At 39.9% G+C, this 16179-nt stretch overlaps 1 protein-coding gene across 3 annotated transcripts in view; it reads left to right on the top strand.

The window, feature by feature from the left end:
• LOC103143531 (protein TANC1-like) overlaps nt 1–16179 on the top strand; it is a 40629-nt gene that overhangs the window by 2981 nt on the left and 21469 nt on the right. For 2 of the 3 annotated variants that reach the window (XM_007560100.2, XM_016675386.1), the window contains exons 4-10: nt 566–658; nt 2164–2294; nt 4434–4734; nt 5352–5633; nt 13054–13170; nt 13320–13610; nt 14344–14447. In XM_007560100.2, the coding sequence (XP_007560162.1) occupies nt 566–658; nt 2164–2294; nt 4434–4734; nt 5352–5633; nt 13054–13170; nt 13320–13610; nt 14344–14447 (1319 nt within the window). Of the gene's footprint in view, nt 1–327; nt 417–565; nt 659–2163; nt 2295–4433; nt 4735–5351; nt 5634–13053; nt 13171–13319; nt 13611–14343; nt 14448–16179 lie in introns of those variants that run through there. The other variant, XM_016675387.1, reaches the window with a different exon arrangement.

Raw genomic sequence — 16179 nt, forward strand, 5'->3', positions numbered from 1 at the left:
ATCAGATGTAACTACAGTGTGTTTACTCTGCTGAGTTTTCCCTCAGTCTGTCGACACGCACGATTCAAACGGTCACTTCCTCCCCTGAGAATACCAAATTAGCACACTCCCGTGTTTGCAAACGCCTCATCCCTGAGCGTCTCATCTCCTCTCCAGGAGAACCTGCTTCCAACAACCCTGAGATGCTGATGCATAATTTGAGACACACCCACACACATGAGAGAGCACCGATTCCCCTACCACACGCAGACACACACTCACACACACACGCAGCCACACAGCAGAGGCATTAATATGTCATAGATAAACACCCACAATGGTGTGAATAACGTTTGCATGCGTGGCCCTCACTGTGTACGTTCTGCTGTATACTCCTGGGACACAATTCAAAATTTTGCACCGCAGATCTCATCTGGGTAGGCTTAATCTCCCTGCCTCTCTCTCTCTCTCCCTCCTTCTCTCACTCACTTTCTTTCATCCCTCCCTTTCTCCACCCTCCAATCCCTGCCTCCCATCCTGGCTGCTCTTCCTCCCTCTCCCTCCTGCCTCTCCGCCGTGGCCAAAGGACGGGCGAGGAAGCCGGAGTATGTGGACGGCTCTTCCAGTACGAGAGAAGCTCTCATCTTTGCTTCCTGCCGTGGCAAGCCGGACCACAGAGGTGAGAACAGGAGCCCATGGGCGTGTTTTTAGCATCGTGTCTGTTTTTTTTTTTTCCCAGGTACTGATCAATGAAGCTGAATAAGAGTCCGAGTGGGGGGTGAGGCAGGGGAACGAATGAGGTGAAATAGAAAATAGAAAGTGTGTTTTGTCTGCGTGCTAGTTACACCCCTGAAGGCTTTAAAAATAAGTTTTTCTCAAAGATGTGTGTCTGTGCAGGGCAAAAATTGTCTTTGTGGTTTCAAGCAACGAGCTGTTTTGTCTTCTAAGTCCTCACTAAATTTGGTTTGCGCAGATTTTGCTACATCAAAGCCGACGTGGTGTAAATACACCTCCTCGAGCTTTTTTTTTTTTTTTTTTACCCTGTGTTTTTGACCAGAGGGCTACCCTTAGGCTAAACAGATTTCGTGAGGCATCTTCCCTTCCCAGTTGCCAGGCACCTCTCAGCTTCCCGTTTCCATTGGCAACTGCCAGGTGGTTTGATGAATGGTACTGGACATGCAGAAATGTCCTCATGTTACTCCAGATTGGACTATGCTAACTGAAAGGAAACTTTTCCTCCCTCTGCACCTCTTTTAAGTTTTCTGCTGCCTGTTGAGGTGTGAAATCTGCAAAAACAAAAATGGAGAAGCTTGCCTCTTGAAATCAACCTTAATTTTCTTCCAATTACAGTCTTGTGATTGGCACATTGTGTGGTATAAAAAAATATATATATATAAAAACAAAAATTAATGTGGTGTGAGATCTTCAAATGGAAAGCAGAATGAGAAAGTAGCAGTGGAGGGAGTGAGAAATGAATGTGATGTCTTAACGAAAAGATGTTTGTGAGGAGGAGTGAACTGTTCCTGTAATCTGTGATGCTCCGTCATCCTGTTATTTTTTTATTTTTATTTTTTTTTTTTGTGGGGCGTGGGGAGTATGCCTACTCAGTATTCATGTGACTCAGCTGAGATCAGTACATACATGTGGTAAGATGACGTAGTAACGTAACGGTGGGCACAGAGATGTGCAAATGCAACAACTCTGCTACAGCCTTTCGTTGCTGAGGTGTTGAGCACACGCCTCGGATGGGCTGGGGTCATGGCGTGAGGGGAGGCTTAAGCAGTGATGAATGAATGCAGCACATGGCTCGTGTCGGCCCAGTTTTCTCCCGGAGAAACGGTGGCAGGCAAGAGCCGGAGCTCTCCGCTGAGTTCATTGAAATTCGCCGCCCGTCTCTCGACAGAGAGCACCTGGCAGGCGTAAAACGCGGGGAGCCTCATACAACCTCCCGCCGCTGCCCCAACCGGGGGACTGGAGAGGCACTGTTTGTGGACTTATAACTGGTGCAGCTGGGGGTTGACAAGGAAGGTCCGTACTGACCTGTAGATGCATACATATCTTGCAGGTGTGGGAACCTCACATGAGCAAAACGGAGCTAAAATGGGCGGCGTCTGTCTTCTTTTGGCTGTCGTTCTCCCGTTTCGTCGTTATTAACCAAGTATTGATTTTGTGTGTCCCCATCAGACCTCCACGTGGAGCCCCACCTCGGCTCCTCCCTTTCTACCCAGGAACTGATGACCAGACTATGCTTCTTATTGGGCGAAGCAACGGGCAGCACAGCTAGCTCTCCTATGGAGGACAGGAGGGAAAAGAAGGTGGGATATGCATTGATTTACAGCCCTCTCTGAGGTCATTAAGCATAAAAAATATAGATTTTTTTGCCTTTCTCTTCTTCTTTTTTTAATAGAACCATTTTATGAAGATAATCTACACAAAAGTAGATTTAAAAAAAAAAAATTATCATCGTCCACAGAGCTCCATTTGTACTCAGCATCCGACAGGTTTTAACCCCTCTGTGAGTCTCTGTGCCTTTGCCTTGCTCAGCCTTGGCCCATTTTCTCAGCCTCATTCCACCACCTGAGCTCCAGATTCAGTCAGCTTTGCAGAGATAGCACGGTTCATGTGAGGAATGTGGGTTGTCCTGGCTAAGATAGATGAGGCTCTGGTATAAAGGGAATAACAAGGAGCTGTTTAAGCTCCGCCGCTTTGCCTCCCAACAGTTTCTGTGTTGCAGAAACGTTGCATCAGTAATGAGGAGACTGTAAATCCACTCAATTAAATGAAAGGGTAAGGGATCTTCAGCCGGGGTTAGTTTTGCTTCTTCTTCTAAAACTCTGCAGTTTAGGACCAAAATCTCCCAGGATGTGTGATAAAAGCAAGTGAGGAATTATTGATTTTTGCAACGAGAGTTTTTATCCCTGTGGCTTTGACTTTGCATACATTTGCGGATTTGTATGCTATAATAAACTTTTTATGCTCAAAATGTATTTATTTAACAGATTTATTTTCCGTTTTGGTAGTGTCCTGTACTTAAATTATGTCGGCTTAGCATCGTAAATTATAATATTGCCTTGTTGCAGCTATAAAAACTATTCACTATCAGATTTTTCTACTTTCCTTTAGGTCTGAGTGAAGCAGCAGCATGTTAGAACTTTGATTTGGGAGTAAATTGCGCATTTCTTTAGTAACTAAATTAGTTTTCATCATGAAAACAGTGAAAAATGATATATTTTGATTCCTATCTGACTGCTTCTTTAAATGTCCTCCTTCCCATGCACTAGCATGAAGGCAAGTGCTGTCACATGGACGAGATTCTTGTTAAAAAAGGATGATGGGTTATGGAATTAATTCACCATCATTTTGAAATAGAAGAAATCCATTTAACCTGTGAATGTTTGCTTCCTTAACTGTTCCAGGGGAGTTTCCTGCAGACATGAACACATGTCTGCAAGAAGTCCAGAGTCTGATCATTACAACAGAAGTTAACGTCTACAGATTCTCACTGCTTCTTCTCCGTCTTATTTGGTCTCTGGAGGGATTATGGAACACATTTTACTTTTGCCTCAAAAATTATGATGCAAACAACATTCTTGTAGCTTTAAACATGACCAAATCAGACGTGTTTACGTCACATTTTTACATTTTAAACGAAAAAGTATTTACCACGTTCTGCAAATATTTTGTCTTGAAAACATGTAACAAGTTCTCATTTAAAAAAAATACACCTTTACAAACAAAGTGTAAAACTAAGTGCACCCATATAAAACTGGGTATCTGGTTACATTTACTCAGTTACATTTACATGAGCAACTTTTTTTGATAAAAAAAAAACAAAAAGAAAAAAAAAAACTTTTAGGAATAATTTTACTATGCTGTACTTTTTACTTTTACTTCAGTAATTTTACTATGAAGTATTGCTACTCTTAGTTGAGTAAAGTTTGTGGATTCTCTACCCACTGAATGAAAAACAAACAGGTTTAACCAAAAACTCACCAGAAACACACCTGCAGTTCATCAGTTTTATATTGAAAGAAACTGATTTAAAAAAAAAAATCTTTTGCCTGATTTTGTTATTTCTTGTTATCTCTATAAATTATTGTCATCTTGGTCCTTAATATACCAAAATTTTCATTCAGTTTTATATTTTAGTCCATCTAATGATGTAATTTCTAAATATATTTTAAATTTGATGACTTACTCAGTACTTGAGTAGACTTTTTACCAAATACTTTTTTACTCTTACTTGAGTAATTGTTTGGATGGCTACTTTTCACTTTTACTTGAGTATAAATATGTTCAAGTATCAGAACCAGTAGCCAGTAGAAGAAGCCCCTTTAGTTTCTTTTACTTGAAGTAGTCATTTCCTTCACCTTTCTCTATGTTATCAATTTTCAACTGTCTCATATACAAAATGTTGCTGAAATTGCTTCTCTTCTTTCTTCTGTTTGTTTTAGGGTGACACCTCTGCCCAAGGGGGGAGTCCCAGCTCCACTCTTACCTGCAGCACCACTTCGCCTTGTACAGAGAGCCCCACATCCACCCTGAGCACCAGTGCTGGAGGCCAGTCCCTTCCCCAGCCTTTACCCTTATCCTCTCCTCACCGTGGCTCCAGCAGCAGCCCCTGTGGGACGCTCTGCAGCCCTGCACACAGTCCTACCCCCTGTTCTACTTCTGGACTCATCTCTGTGAGCAGTCCTGGGCCTCCAACTCAGAGCCCCACCTCAACCTTGGAGAGCAAGGATAGTGGAATTATAGGTGAATATAATACAATGTCTTTAAATTGTATTTTTTCCACATTCAGATGTTTTTTAATTTTCTTCAGCAGCTGCAGGAGTGTCAGTAAACGAGAAAACACAGTCAGCTGTAAAAAAACAGAAACAAAAAAAAATAATAACCATACACATACATGATCTATTTTTATTGATCTATTTAATGCATGGTGGAGCTATTTTACATTTAAAGAAAAAAAAAATTTAAAATTGTTTGAACATAAATATGTTTTAAATCTTCAAACATACACCCTAACCTCACATGTGGTGTTTTTGAGCCGCTTGTGCCACCTCGGCCTTAAGGCTTCAGCTCCCTGCTGTCAAAACTGGGACACTGCTGTCTTTGTTGCGTATGGGTCTGATTCTCTCAAAATAGGACACTTTTTTTCTCCTTAAATAGAGTTTGTATTTATAGTTGATTACAAAAGACACATCAAGTGCAACGAAGCCCCGCTGATCAAAGAGGTCATGTCTCCTGTTTTTCTCTGTTGATTAGGTAAAATGCGTGTTGTATTTTACATCTTTGAAAAAAAAAAAGAAGTTTACAACCGTACTCGAGCTGTTCTCAGAATGTCTCAACCAGATTTTCCTTCCCCATTTCAGCAACCATCACAAGCTCCTCTGAGAATGAGGAGCGCAGCACTTCCAGCGACGTTCTGACAAAGGAGGAGGCCCCGGGGGGCAGCGGCGGTGTCATGGGCCGCGCGGGCGATGACCGCCATCCCGGTCAAACCAGAGACAATCTGACAGCTCCACAACCTGACGCCTTACCCAGGAGTGAGATCATGGAGCCCAGGACTCCGCCAGCACCGAAAAGACCCCTCCCGCAGCACCACATTCAGGGCCTCTCCTCGCTCGCGATGCCCCGTCCAAATTCAGTGGCAGGTACAGCTTGACAGAGACGTGCTGTGTGCTTGAGGAGTTTTGAAAATGGCACATGTAGCTAGAACTCTGCAGTCAGATCCACCTTTATGCACAATACAAAGCGCATAAACTTCCATGAATTTCTCTGAATCACGTTGGAAGTTTCTAATCAAGCACCCGAGACTCCTGGAAATCTGAGAATAGTCCTGATCTTAACGCTTCTTTATGCCACGTTGTGCCCGTTTTCGCACCTTCATAAACTTTAAACAAATGAGACACAATTAATGAGAAAGAGTTGCCTAAGCTCCCATTATGCTGCACATGAAGTCGGCTAATGAGCGCATAAACGTAACAGCTGTGACCTGGGTGATTAATTAAAGGAGGAATTAATCTGGTGTGAATGGCAAATTGATTGAATTGATTGATTATTCGCCACTTTCTAAATACAGTAGAGGCGTAATCTGCGAGATCTCTGCGATGCAGAGCACCTCGAACTGGTGCTCTACTTACCACCGAGGCCGGGTACGCTCAGTGAGCAGCACCAGTTAAAAGTCCTGGGAGGCCTCCAGTTGTCATAAAAGTAACGCCGCCCCTCCCCTTCTCTCCTCAGTCACAATCTTTTGCTGGTGCGCTCGGCTCTTTTTCTTCCCTTAGATGTCAGTTCATTTGTGGTGGAAGCAAAAAGGAGAGATTCCCTACGGAGCGGATTCACAGTAATGCCTGCCAGTTTTTTGTTGTTTTTTTTGTTTTTCTGTCAGCTGGTGCTTTCATTTAGACACTCTTGATGAATTTCGGAATAAAGATTTACCAAGCCGCACGTCGAGTGGCTGCAACGATCCCCTTTCGAATTCATTAGGAATTCAAATGCACGAAGCGAAATGCGCATTATGATTAACGATGCAAGATCACATGCGATTCTGACTTCTTACTGGATGAAAAATGTTGCTGTAGCAGAACTGTAATTGTGTGAAGCAGTTTAAATACACAAAATGCAGCCTCAAACACACATTAAAACTAGTGCATGTTTCAGAGACCATGCTGAGGTCTAATTTTACTGTAGGTTGAAAGGCTAGAAAGCCATGTGTTGTGGTCATTGTGTTCATAATTTGAAATTATAGTTCCAGCCTGGTGGGCCTGACATTAGATAGAGCTCATCACCCCAAAGACTTTTTTTTTATGAATGTGTGTTTTACATTGTTTAAAATGCAAAACATTACATAAACATTAAACGTATAGGCCCAAGTCAAATGAATTGTAATAATATTTTTGGATTTTTTTTAGTTAAAACAATACATAAGTATTTGAAAACAAATAAGTTATAGCCATTTTGGGGGGAACAACATGTAGCTATTGCTCAGGGGAAGTATTGAACCTGTCATGTATCAACTGATGCATTGAAATTTGCATTAGCAGGACAATTTCTTCTGTTGTGGATAAGGCACCAAAACTGGCTCAAGCTCAGGTGCCACATTCTTGTAAATCTCGTCCTGGTTGCAGTAACATTTCCACAGACATGTTCTTGATTTAAATCAACATGCATGTTTTATCATACTTTATAGATAGCGGTGAACTTTATGGGAGATGTTGGCAGAGAGAGAGCATGAGGCAAAGTCAGGGCCTGGAGGTGTGCGAGAGGTTCTTGCATATTTTGACTGTATCTGAATTCGATTCAGAATCTTGAATTTGATTTGGATTCTCTAAAACTGGCACATCAATTTGGCCCATTTGTCTTGTAAATTTCCATAAAGTGACAGTTGCTGTTGTGTAAATGAGATAAACTGAATGGGTTACTGTGTTATTTTTCTGCAAAACAAGTGTGTAATATTATTCCTCAGCCTCCTTCAGTTTTTGTTTGGTTTGTTCTGAATGAGAGGCCCCTGGTAATGTATTTGCTCCTTTGCAGCTAGCACTGCTGTGGGAGCAGGCATTTTTACAAGGTACACATTGTTACTGTTGAAGTGAAACAACTTATTTGGCTGACACATTTCATTTCAGTTAAGTTTATTCGCCAGCTTTACAAACTGAGCAGTTTATGGGGGTTTGACTTAATGAACGCTTATATTTCAAAACTGCTGCTTCTATTGAATGGATGGAGATGGAAGATTAACAAAAGCAGCCCACTGGTATCCCAGAGCCTGTAGTAAATCTTGTTTTAATGTCGCCTTGCCTAAATCCTGTCCGAAAGCTGGTGTCGTAATCTTCTTGTAGTAAGGTCGTGTAATGAAATAATGTAATGAAAATCATTGCTTCTGTTGTCTTTCAACAAATGTAACAGCTATGACAGAAATGAAAAGTGGGAATGACATTTTAATTGGTTAGCCCTAACTGCACTTTTTAGTTTTAATTAGATTTTTTTTTTAGATTGTATTATTTTGTTTGCTTCCAGTCTCTTTGCTGACCTTATTAAGTTGTAGCTGTTCCTAATACTGCCTTTGAGATACCTTGGAAATCAGAACTCAGATCTGTGAATGGCATCTTACCAAACGTCAGTGAGAGAAAGTCAATGGGCTTTTGCTGCTGTTGATCACAGTGATGCTGCTGAATGTTTTCAGCTACCTGGTGCTTTCCGGCACTGTAGGCATTGTAACCATGCAGGAACATGTGTTTTAAACAGATGTTGCTCCGTACTACGGCTGTGACTAATTTGCTGTAGTTAGATACAACCGAGACAAGTGCAGATAAGCTGCAGGTATTGCCACATGTTTTGTGTACAGGCTTTGTGTTGGGGTTTGAAGTTGAGGTTAGTAAGAAACCTCTGACTGTCTAAGCAGGAAATCCGACTTTATAGGGTGGTTTCTGTTGGGTTTTCTTGAACTGACTTAATTGTGGTTTTTGAGCATCTGCTTTGTCGTCTCAAACCCCAGTTGGTGATTGAACATAGCCGGTCGCACTGGGCAGGTTCAGTCGTACGTTTTAGCTGGTAAACGGGAGTTTTCCTTGTCACTGTCACCACATGCATGTCCGGTATGAGAGTTAACGACTCGATCCTTTGTACTGTCCACTATCCCCTAATGCTTGTTGAGGAGGAAATTTTGCTGTAAAGTCAGAGATTTAATGAGATTGAAATGCTTTTGATTGTATTGCTTTGATAATATGTTTATTGCAGTTCTAATAATGTTAACTATTCAGTATATTGTTTTTTAACAGAATTGAATATGTAAACATCAGTGACATTTAGCACTAGATATTCAAGTAACTATTCTTATTTTGCACAATATTTTAAAATTTTGGAGTTCTGCTCCTTGAATGACAGCTGTGTACCAAGCAATATTTAGGAATTTAATTAGTCAGGCTATCTGCTCCAACATGCTGTCTGCACTGAGCTGGCTAGGGGTGCACCGGTTGCGGTTTTTTGGTTGATCACCAATTACCAATCCTTAAAAAACCTGATTTTGTCTGATACCATGATTTTTTTGTCTGAAACGTCACTAAATATAGCAAGGAAGTTGCTGAGTTGGCAACAGTGGGGTGACTATTGTTAACTGCAAACATGAAGACATGACCTGGTGGACCGGTCTACTTTTTATTTTTTATTTTTTTCAGTTTATTCACTCAATTTAATAAATTCCATGATGAGCTTACAACATACTGTTTTACCAGATAATACAGATCTGGATCGGCTTTACATGCAACTATCGGTCAATCACTGATCTCTCAAAATTAAGGAAACCAGCACCAATAAACCGGCTAGCTGATAAATTAGTGACAGCACTTTCAAAATGGCATTACCTTAATAACAGTACTGGATCTTCTTTATTTTTCACACCATGTCTGTCTTTTGCATCTTATTAGAAGGACTGCAAATGTGGGCATGCTAATGACAGAAAAACATGTGCGATTTTGAAACCATAACTTGTCAGAAATTTCTGAATATAATCTTTGTGACAAAAAACAGTTTTAAAGTAAACCCCATTTTCTGAATTCCTCTGAAGTAGAAACACTTAGCCCGAGTGATTGTTCCACCTGCGACATGTCTCTAGACGATGTTAACCTCTCAGAGACGCCGGGGGCTTGTCCGGGGCTGAACAGTTAACCTTTAAAGTGTTGAAGGATCAACAAGTGTTCTGGGGCAATCAGCTAAACAGTCATCGGCAGCAAGGATGAAGGTGGGCAGTGAGTGTGGGATAGGTTGGACAGCGAACGGGTGGAAGGATGAGTTGTTCTGGTGTCTCTGTGTCAAACTGGCTGAAAACATGTTTTTACTCATTCACTGTATCGTTGGTTCTCTCAGACATTTGGCCTGGCTGTCTTTAGCCAGTAATCTCTCTCTCTCTCTCTCTGTCTCTCTCTCTCTCTCTTTCATCCCACTCCACACCTCCTTCACACTGTTTTTTCTGCAGACTGTGCTCCGTCCTCTCACTGTGGATGTTCTTTCAAGCTGCAATTCTCCACTCTTGTTTGTAATTTCATGCATGTGCCATATCCTAAAAGACTTCTCCAGCCTGGTGGAAGAAATGTGCGTGTGTGTGTGTGTGTTTTTATATTATTTTACTTTTCTGCTGCATATTCCTTGCACCACACCGATTGAGTTGTATTATTACAGTTTCATGATAGTGATTCAAACCGATTTGTTTCGCATAAGGGAGGCCCACGTTGTCCACAGAACAGGTTTTATGCTCTCTTAACAGCCCAGTAAATTATAATATTCACAGGCCTTCAATCACAGTCTCTCACAGTAACACTCTGCTGCTTCTGGAGGATGATGGACACATAGGGCTAGCAGATGTATCAGAAGAACACAGTCTTAGAAGTGTGGGTTGAAGGATGTACAGTAATTTAATACATTTCTGTGTCTCTATCTCGCTGTTTGAAATAAATGAGAAATGAAAAAACTACTTGTATCGCTAAAGAGCAGCCACATAAAGTTTTAAACATTTTTTTAGGACTATCACTGCACTGTAAGATTATTGAACTATAGGACATAAGTTTGGCACATTTTGTATCGCCTGTTTTTTGATCTTTTATAGTCCAAAATGATTCTCCTTTTTTATCCATCTCACTCTGAACAGTTTAGAGACAACAGTGTTATCAGATTTATAGATTTTACACCATTTCTCTTCTGCATATATGTATCAGTGCAACCAGCTGCCTTTAGAAGCAATCTAATTACTCTAAGTAGAATCCTCCTGAGTGTAAATCCATGTGTTTGTGAAGGCATCAGATGTTTGTTTATGGAGGACAAACAGCAAAATGAACACAACAGATAAAGCAGAGGTGAAGTTGTAATTTAGGTTTAGGTTATAAAAAATATTCCTGGCCTAGCATTTTGTCAGCAGTTTCTGTGGCAGAAAATTCACACCACACGTCTCCTTTAACATCCTAACCACACTGTGAGGCATGGAGGTGGCTGCATCATACTGTGGGACATGCTTTTTCTCTTTTCTTTTTACAGCAGGGAAAGGGAAGCTGGTTGCTTAAATGAGTTTATTGGGACAGAGTGGGTCAATCCTAGAAGAAAACTATGTGAGCTAAAAAATAAATTGTGAACTTGTTCACTGAGCTTGAGCTATTTTAAAAATAAAAGTTTGGATGTGCTAAGCTGGTAGAGACACACAAACCAAAGCACAATCTGAATGCCATGTACCATTTCCCTTCCCTGTGTCATTGTACTTCCTAAAATCTTAATAAACACATTGTGAAACACAAAGTTAATACACCAATTCACACAAAAAACTTAAATAATTAGAAACTTTAGAAGCTAAAAACTTAAAGATGAGCAAAAATAATAAACTAAAACAACTTCCATCCCAGTAAGCAGAAACAGTTCTACTTGCAGTGGATGTAATCCATTTAGCTGGTTCTCTGCCATGCTTGGATTCATAAACCGCTTGGATTAAACTCAGAGAGGAACTACAAAAAGATTAAACTAGAATAGAGGTTCTTCACTGTTTTTTTCCCCCCTGCAAGCTTAACAGTCAGAAAAGCAGCTAAACCATAAAATGAACTGATTTTTACAGCATGTAAATGTTTTTCATATGGTGATAATCACACAGTAACAAAAAAGTATTATAGCTTATTATAAAAAGCTATTTCTGTGTCTCTCCAGAGAGAGCATCACTTTCTAGTTCCCTCTCCTCTGTATTCTTGAGAAACTGAATCTAATGAACTTTGAAAATGTCAAAAATGTTCTTACCTTGGATGTATTCGTACCTGCTTGTAGGGTAAGGGTCCTCAGTTGCTCAGCAACCTCAGAGCTATTTTTTATTTTTTTGGTAACTTGTGAACCGTACAGTGGGAATTATCAGGTGGCTTTAGGTTAAACCTCCCGGGACCAGCAGCCTTCTCTGCAGGAGAGGTCAACATGTGAAACTCCTCACCTGCAGAGCAAACAATGAACCATGATTAATCCCTTCAGTTTAAAACTGAAGCAGCATCATGCTTTCGTTAATTTGAACTTTTTTAGTTTTGCTAATAGCTTTTTTGTATCGTATGGTCTTAATGATTTGCATTTGCATTTTAAACATTGTAAGATATTTGCTATGTTTCTTTTTTTCAACCAAGCTAGGCATTACGAAATAAATTAGACTGTAAATGCTAGAGCCTACTCTATTTGTTCATCCTTGACAACCCTACCTTGATAAATGAATTAATAAAGTAAACTAAAAACTGGACTGAAATCATCCGTAATAAGAGTGGTAAATCCACACTCAGCCCCTTAATGGAAATATTGCTGGAAGGTTCACAGTTAGGAGTGATTAGACAGTTAGTGGTTGTACATTACACTTTGGCACACAGAAAGTAATAACAACAGACACTTTCCAATGTGCATCATCAAGTCTTCTGTCATCAGAGCTTTAATATACAGTTGACTTGTTCTTTCTTCCTTTTTGGTTCAGTTTTGCTGTTGGATGTTTTGAAAAATTCGCAAATTATTATTATTATTTATTTTTTATTTTTTTGCAAAAGACTAAAAGGTGCACGACACATTTAATTCTTACTTTTTCCTGCAACATGGAGTGAAGACTCAGCTAAAAATCATTATAACTGCAGAAAGTGAGCTATGATAAACTCTGTGGCGTGAGTGGGTTTATAGTTGGAATGTGGGTGTTTAGACATCTCCTTTTATTTGTTTTTGAGAACTTCAATGGGATGTTTCTCATTTCCCAAGTTGGTTTCTGGTTGGCCAACACATTCTTACATTACAATCAGATGTATTCCTCCTGACGCCTTTGTCAAAATCCCTTTTGACAAAGGTACAAAAGGCATTTTATACCTTTGTCAGATTCAGGCTACTGAGTGTGAGATATGTTCATTCCTGCTTTCTCCGTCTTGTCTCCTCAAGGTCACTGAGCTTGTATCTTTATCTGTTTATGCCTCACATCTCCATGGATACAGTAATTGACTTGCATATCTGCAGTATGCAGGTGGTTTCTTTTTTAATGCACATTTCCTGCATGTTTCTCACACACTGAATTATTTCCAACCCATTCTCTCTGCACAGCAACAAGCTCCACTCGACTGGAGGATCTGAGTTATCTGGACAACCAAAGGGCTTCGGGGCACCGGGGCTCCGTCCGAAAGCACAACACAGCTGGGCGCACAAGTGATGACTCCAAAGGTACTTTCTGGTTTCACTTTGGGGTATTTTTTTCATTCAGTGGGTTGCAGAAGCACCGACAGATCTGTAAATCCCTCTCCCCAATCTCTTAAGAATGCATAAAGTTATCCACTCTCAAACTGCAAACTCTGTCCTCTCATTGTGTGCAGGGAGACTGGTGCCATTCAAGCAAACAGACATAATGCTAAAACCGCTGCTGTTCGAAGTCCCAGGGGTCACTGCAGAAACGCCTTTCGTTGGCCGGGACTGGCTATTTGCACGGCTGGAGGAGGTCTTGAGGAAAACGAGCACCTGCGAGGGCCGCGGTGCAGTCATAGTGGGGAATGCCGGATCGGGCAAGACCGCCATCATCTGGCGGCTTGTGACGCTCAGCTGCCACGGAATGCGAACGCCGCAGGGAGCCGCCAGTGACCCCCACAGCCCCAAAGCCTCCCCTAAATGTAAGATTGGTTTAAGATTAGTTTAACCTGAATGCGTTATCCTCCAGTGAAGTCAAATTCTTTTGAGTTATTGGGGGAAAAAAAGTTTTTGACAAGTAGTTAGCAACTGGGTCACACAATCTTTGTTCAAGTTCTCCCCTGAGGTTTGTCTACTGATTGCAGTTTTGTAAGAAGAGGGAGATTGTTGTTTTTTTTCTCTTCTTCCTCCCTTGAGTGGCACAGAAACTGTTCTTTTGTCTGAACAATGCGAAGACAGCCCTCTCATGCGAGTGGATTGTGCACATAAGTGCACAGTGCACGCTGCGACATGCCAAAAATTTATCTCGAAGAAATGTTGACGAAAATGCAGGAAGGGATAAAATTTGAATTTTATTTTCTTGATGTTTTCTTGATTTCTTATTTACAGACCTGAGTATTGTCATATTTATAGGATAAAAGCGAACTAGCATGGAAAATGCCGGGTTGCATTTATGTTTTAGCACTGTTGCATTATTTAGTGATATCTCTACTGTATAATGTCATTTCATTTTAACTTGACTAAGGATACATCAAGGCAGGAGAGCAGCTCTGTGAGTCGATGATTAAAGCTTCTTTTTTTTCTTGGTTTTGCTGTTTCCAATCTAGCTTCCAGGAGAAGTAAATACTTTTCAGCATAGAGATGTTCTAATTATGCATTTATTTTACTGATTTTCTTCATGGTAGCTGTGCATGTCTTGTTTGTGCTCTGCTGCAGCTGGAGACAAGCAGGGAAAAGCAGCCTCCAACCAGAGCTCTGCTGCAGGAACAAGTGATAATGCAGGACAGAGGAAGGAGGCTGTGAGATGCCTGGCTGCCAAGGTAATGGGAAAATTCATATGCATTTACATTTTCTTTTTGGCTACCAACTGGTTGGTTTAAAAAGAAAGATTGGAAAAAAAAAAAAAAAAATATATATATATATATATATATATATATTATATATATAAAATATATATATTTTATATATATTTTGTATATGTAAATCTGTAATTCTGTACAGATTTACAGAACAGGAGATATATGAACATCTCCTGTTCATATATAATATGAACAGGAGATGATTAAGACCATACAAACGACAAAAGAAACAAATACAAAAGGAATGAGAGAAACAAGGAAAAGGAATCAGAGGTGACAGCTAGAAATTGCAATTGTGTTGTTGATGAAGGAAGAGATAAAAAAAATAAGAGTCACAGATTCTAAAATTGCAATAATAGTGGGAAGACTGATTGGTAATAAATATAAGTAATAAAATAAGATCCATATTCAATTTAAACAGCTGATATAATTATTACCATATATATATATATATATATATATATATATATATATATATATATATATATATTTCAAAGCAATGAAGAAATAGAAATAAGGAAGTAAAGTCTCCCTGTGGGTTTTTGTTCTTTAGGTATTAACAAAGGTGCAATATGAAGGATATGGGTGGCTTCTAAACTAAAAGCAGATCTGAAACATTTGAGGGTTTCAACCATTAATCACTTTAAAACTCATTAGAGTACATTAACATCAATTTTAAAACATTCAGGTAGCCAAAGGAGAGAATTAGAAAAAATTGGATAATGTGAGCTTCCTTTCGGGTCTTTGTCGGCATTAATGGATATAAATGTTGTGGTTGTAGAGGGATGGTGTTGTGTGTTTTTTGTTGTTGTTGTTTTCTTCTGGAAGCCCAGTAAACAGAAGTGCAGTAATTTATTCTGTAAACCTATAAAAGTGTGCATTAAAGTCTCTACCTTGAACTCACAGAGAAATATTCACCTCTTTGTTCTCCGAGGGATAAAAATGCAACGCTGGAAGCATTTTTAATCTTAAGTAAGAAACTTTAATTATAACCTTAATGCCAGGGTTTTTATTTGAAGAGGTTATTTGAGTCCAACAAGCAAATTATATTTCATATTTTTGTTGACATTAAATTTCTTTTATGTTTAAGCAAACTGATTTACCTTTTTTCACAGCTTCTTCTAAAGATAGCACTGCTTTGAAATAAGAGATATTTTGCAATCGGACGATCGTGAAACTGTTCCTCCAATGCCTGGAGCTACACGCTTTCAAACTCGATTTCAATGCTGGACCCAAACCAAGTTTCTGTTTCCAAGCTGACCCCTTTTCTCACAGTAGTTCCTCTCTCAGAAATTGAACTGGATAAACACACACACATTCAGGAGAAAGCACAACTGCACACTCACATTATCTCAGAGAACATGTCTATATGGTTACTCATGCTGTTGCTGAGCAGACTGCTGACTCACCTGCAGTTACACCAGATGAAAGGAAGAAATCACATTCACATTATAGGAATGCCCTCAGAGTCTTTTCATTTGTTTGTTCTCAGTAGTCTTGCCAGTTTTTTTGAATATAACAATAAAATAAGCCATTCTAAACAGCACTCCAGGGATCTATGAGTGTATCCAGCATTTCAAAGGGAACTTTCAAGGGATCAGTCATACAAGACATTTAGGTAGTTGGAGGTAGTTTTGTGTTTTGTTATTGTTTTTTTTTTAAGTCATATGTTCAAAGAGTTGCACGGCTGCAC

Source organism: Poecilia formosa, unplaced genomic scaffold (assembly GCF_000485575.1).
Source record: "Poecilia formosa unplaced genomic scaffold, Poecilia_formosa-5.1.2 Scaffold113, whole genome shotgun sequence".
In the NCBI taxonomy this organism is placed as follows: domain Eukaryota; kingdom Metazoa; phylum Chordata; class Actinopteri; order Cyprinodontiformes; family Poeciliidae; genus Poecilia; species Poecilia formosa.